Source organism: Crassostrea angulata, chromosome 7 (assembly GCF_025612915.1).
Source record: "Crassostrea angulata isolate pt1a10 chromosome 7, ASM2561291v2, whole genome shotgun sequence".
NCBI lineage: Eukaryota > Metazoa > Mollusca > Bivalvia > Ostreida > Ostreidae > Magallana > Magallana angulata.
Genome location: NC_069117.1, coordinates 27,313,889 through 27,319,091, shown reverse-complemented (window position 1 = coordinate 27,319,091; position 5,203 = coordinate 27,313,889). Strand labels below are relative to the sequence as shown.

Genomic DNA, 5,203 nt, shown 5'->3' with positions numbered 1-5,203 from the left:
AGCCTGAAATTCAACGTACATGAGTTTTGATGCTTCTAAAAGTCTTATTCGTAACCTTACATACTTCTCTATTTATTTCTGTAATAAAAGAATAAAACACATTTCCACTCAAATATAGCTTCTTTTTATTTGCAACCTTTATACTTTTGTACCAAATTACATGGTAAAGGCTGAATGATGCAATTATTGTGAGTCAAGGCTAAGAGGTTTTACTTTTGCTATCATATATTGTCAATACGGACTACATAGTACATCTTCGGTTAAAAGATTATCACGATTTTCATCATACTGTACCAGTAACCCAGAGCAAGAAGCGCTGGCGACCCAGTGCGGGAGGGGTAGTTGTCGCACTCTCAAACCGCGGGAATAATGGCTTTTATTGGTCCCACCCCCGCCACGTTTGGCCCATGGGTTCAGAAATAATGCACATCTAGGTACTTAATCGTGACAGTGAAAATGGGTTGTGGTAGCAATCGCCAAAATCAATGTTAGAAAAAACAATATGAAATCACTTTGAGTGCGTCAACTAACACGTTCAGATAGACAAAAATGCGTAAAAATAGCAGGTGCGCTATCTTTGATCGCTGAAGACTATAGGGACTAGCCTCTGGAAGAGAGGAGTAAATGGAGCATAGGCAAAATAAGGTGACGAGGTACATGAATACTAAGTCCAACCCGCCAAGCGAGCGCCAACCACTGGAACGCCAAATGACTGGCTTATGCAGTCAGGTGTGAAAGAAAAACAACAAAAAATGTGTGTGTATTCGTTGTATACTATTAGGTAGTGTAAGCATAACGTGTGACTCAGGGCCTATATATATGAGTGGCAATGCTTTAACGGTTTATTCACATAATATGTTCTAGATGTAACACTTGCCTCAGAAAAAAAAGAAACAAAGGTAGGCTTTTTGCCAATGTTGTTACATAACACTAGCCAGCTACAAGGGATTTAAAACATTTTCTACTCTACGGATCACATTAATTTCAGTTTAGATATTTAAAAAAAAAATCAATTTTAATATTAAAGGTAGGTCGTTTTCGTTTAAAAAATTGGCGGAAAGCAAAATGCCGAAGTGGAGTTTTCTTTGGATGCTACATGTTGTGACGAAACCGCGTGCTTTGAAATTTGGACCTCTTTTCAAAACATGGCAGTAAATTGAGGGAATACCCGTTCTAAGTTCGGACGTCATAGCTCGATAACGGCATACTGACATTTATTGATCCTCGTTTTCGTGAATGACATTCCTAAAGAGATAGCGAATTCTTAAAATGGAGCGCGGAAAAGCATGTTGTATTTAGATTGTATATATCTTCGGCTAGCACACACACCTGCTTACCTTCACTCCACCTGAACGCGATACATGACTAGTGTACATTTATTCGTCATATAGGTAATTCATTCACCTATTTGCGACAACAAAGCGTTTAAACGTCGGTGGGCGAACGGTTATATGTAAACCTCTTACTAAGCGATTTGTTTATTATGTACCTCTGTCCTACCTGTGTTAATGTAGGCTTTTTATTCATTTCAGAATTCTCTGCACACCATTACGCAAAACAATAAAAATGTTGACCAGTGAAACCTGCGACAGTTTTTTCGCCGATTTTCCCGACTTCGGCCAAGAAGACATTATAACTCAAGTTTTTGGACACGATCAGTCTGTTCCTGATTTAGAAAACATCGTTCCCACTTTGGACGTGAACTGTGTTCCAAATTTCTATCAGGACTGGGATACAAAAGAAAAACAACCTCAACTTTCTCCACCACAACAGCAGCAACAACTCCAGACTCAGTTTTTACCTCCTTCGTATGAAGAGCACATTCAGACGATCGAGAACAATAACAGTTTGGAAAGCCTGCTCGCTGAACCCATTAAACCCGCCGCTGCTGCTGCTGTACCATGCAGACGACTGAGTGAAATTCTTGAGTGTATTAACGAAGACAAGGATTATCGTATCATTACCGAAGGTAAGGACCTGACAATTTTTCTCATTCAATAAGTTTCAATTCTACATTTTTCCTGGTTTTTTTTTCTCATCAAAGACTTAAAAACTAATAACGATCTCGTTCTTTTCAGATCGCCTATCTCCCATAACCCCACCACCTTCTGTACCAGTAAAGGAAACCAACTACAAACAAGAAAAATCGCAGGAATCGAAACAGTTTGAAGAAACCCTGAAAAGGATTGCATCACTTCTTTCCTGTAAGTACACTTAATGTTATCATTGACGATCTTTGTTTATACATTTGTAGACAATTCCATTTCTCGATTATGTTTTTATACGAGTATATAATAGCATATCTTTTTGTTTTTTAGGCGGTGGTCAAATCAAATTGTGGCAATTCCTTCTGGAACTTCTCTCAGAGGAAGAAAATAAAGATTGCATTCGCTGGGAAGGAACCAGTGGAGAATTCCGAATGGTGGACCCTGATGCAGTTGCTCGGAAATGGGGCCAGAGGAAAAACAAGCCCTCCATGAATTATGACAACATGAGTCGTGCTCTTCGATTCTATTATGACAAATTTATCCTCAACAAAGTGTCTGGAAAGAGGCATACGTATAAGTTTAACTTCAACGCCATCATCAACTCTATGCAATCTTCTACATCGTCCAGCCACTTCAATTCCTCTCTAATGGGACTTATCAATAACCTCACGCCAAATGTGACATGTCCCTACCAGTATCCCGGTTCTTTCCCTTCCCGCCATCCCTCCAGATACAGACAGACCCGCCAGTTCACCACTCCCCCACCGCCAAACTACACAGTGCCCTGCACCAAGGAAGAGTTCCCATCCAGTTGTCGCTTTGCTTCAAACAAACAGTATCCATCTTCTAGTCAGATAAACGAGAATATGTATTCCAGCTGCCAGTTTGACCAGAGACTTTATAATGATAATACTTACTCTCAAGATCACCCAAAACAGCAGGTGCCCTTTCAGACCTCATGTAGTGTCCAAAGCAATGGATACTCAAGGTCATTTGAAGACAATTGTATGAAATCGAGACGAGATTACTATAGATATTCCCCTTACCAACGATCGCCCCAAAATTCCACGTGTGTGCCTATGGTAGGGTACTAGAGTACTTATTATTAGACCTATTAGTCCTATTAGACTTCTGTAAATATTTGTTCATAGACTTTAGCATTAGAGACTTACGTGTTTGCTCAAACTACCGATGTGATTTCATAAATAAAAATTAATCCACATTTAATCTTTCTATCCCTGTATTTTTACTCAAGAATACATATGTACATTGTCTTTGATGCATTTCGTTTTTTGTATTTATTTATGATTGTTCAAGTCTCGGTGCTGGCGCTGGGATACATGATCGAGTCTTACTATGGTGCTGTGCATTAATTTATTTTTCCACAATGAAATCCTATAGGAGCAATTCCATTCTGCTTTCTGTGTTGCGTTTTCTTTGTCTTGTCCCGAAAGACGAGAAAGCTTACCCATTTTATGTAAATGCCCTTTGATTTGAAACACTGCTTTGGAGTTGTATTTTTCATTTTTGAATATTACCATGTTTGTTGTTTATTACAATGTTTTGTAAATGATGACTAAAATAAATGAAAGCTTAACCATTGAACATTTTCTTTGTTCTTTCATTGTTTGAGAGGGAAAAGATTATATTTCTCAATGTTTATTATTGACACAGGAGTACGGCAATGCTTACATTTCACGCCGGTCCCAGTTATTTGTTAATAAGTGGATACCAATAATCCGGACCATTTTCGTTTCGTTTACTTAGCTATCTTTGTGGGTTAGAGTATTGAACATTAGGATCGGTGTCTAGTATTAGGAAAATAAAGGGGAAAAGTCCTGATTTACATGTCTTTAAAAACTGCTGCCAAAGTTCACAGGTTTTCATCAAAGGCTCAAAGGGAAAAGAAGACATATTGACAGATAACGAAACAATTAAGGTCAGATCACTCAAACACCCACAAACCAACAAAGCACTAATTGTTAAACAACTTTTGGGGCAAGATAGAAAATTGAAAACAGTCGACTATTAAATTTGAAGTTCTGTCTGTGTCGTTAATTGTATCTATCACTGTGGCACAGGGGCATACACATTCACTCTGTCGATAAAGAAGAAGGCTATACGTTAGTTGATTGAAAGCAGACAACTTATTCATCACTCTCCATTATGGTCTGTGAGTACATATACCATGATTCATTACCAAGAACATCTCATCTTCGTGATTTTTTTATATGATGGAAACTGCCCTAAAGAAGGGTGACTCAAAAAGGCCCAATACCGAATATGCTTTATCATCGCCGCACTGCAAATCTCGAGCCTATTCTTTGGAATATTGCAAAAACACATTTTTAGTGTAGTTGTGGTCATACATTTGTATGTTTAGAAAACAAATAGATTTTATCTCCCAGAGATACAAACTTAAGGTCCATTGTGGAAGCTAGACTTACAGTCTTAGAAATGTGATATACATGTTTATCGTTTTTAATCAATTCTAAAATTCTCCAGTATGATTAATTGAGAGAGAGAGAGAGAGAGAGAGAGAGAGAGAGAGAGAGAGAGAGAGAGAGAGAGAGAGTATATTTAAGTCTTTATGAATTTTTATACTTTAAGACCGTAGTTTTCAACAAAATATAAAAAAACAAATATATAAAAATCAAAGTCACTTTTTTTCTCTATTACGTTTTACATCATAAAGGTAAGGTAAAGGCAAGGTAAAATTACGTAAAAGTTAGTATAAGGTAAAGGCAAGGTAATATTACGTAAATGTTAGTACGTAAGAATAGAAATTATTTGTGTGGGACTTTTTTAGAGGTTCCACTTGTAAACATTACAAAACAATGTACCTGATTCATATCATAGTGACTTAAGTTCCATTTCTTTAAAACAATTGTTTTATAATTAAATATGGGTCCATATTTAACGCCTTTTCTCTGATATATAAGATAAAGATGTTACATGTAGTACATGTATTTATATATATATGATGTGAAATCATATGTGAATTCTTTCGCATTCAGTGTGATGCGATTGTTATCAAAATACGTTTTAAGCATATTATAAACACAAAGTGCCCATCTAGGTACAAATTACTGTGGTCGATGAATGTATATTGTTGTTTTTTTTTGGTGTTATTATAAGATTGTTATGACATTCAACAATGTGGTTATTTTTTATCAAGGTTTATAGAAAATGCTTCGTTGTCTGGTATTGTTGAT

The 5,203-nt window shown here is 36.8% G+C and overlaps 1 protein-coding gene across 2 annotated transcripts; it reads left to right on the top strand.

Moving 5' to 3' along the window:
• The first annotated feature begins 762 nt into the window (after positions 1-762).
• Positions 763-3,593, top strand: LOC128193230 (uncharacterized). Of its 2 annotated transcripts, none has more exons than XM_052866572.1 (4): positions 763-899; positions 1,533-1,969; positions 2,079-2,204; positions 2,319-3,593. In XM_052866572.1, the coding sequence occupies exons 2-4, from the start codon at positions 1,567-1,569 to the stop codon at positions 3,080-3,082; spliced, it is 1,293 nt and encodes a 430-aa protein (XP_052722532.1). In that variant the 5' UTR covers positions 763-899; positions 1,533-1,566; the 3' UTR covers positions 3,083-3,593. The 2 variants fall into 2 exon arrangements, with proteins under 2 accessions (XP_052722532.1, XP_052722531.1); XM_052866571.1 differs by lacking the exon at positions 763-899 and adding an exon at positions 1,268-1,391.
• Positions 3,594-5,203: the final 1,610 nt, after the last annotated feature.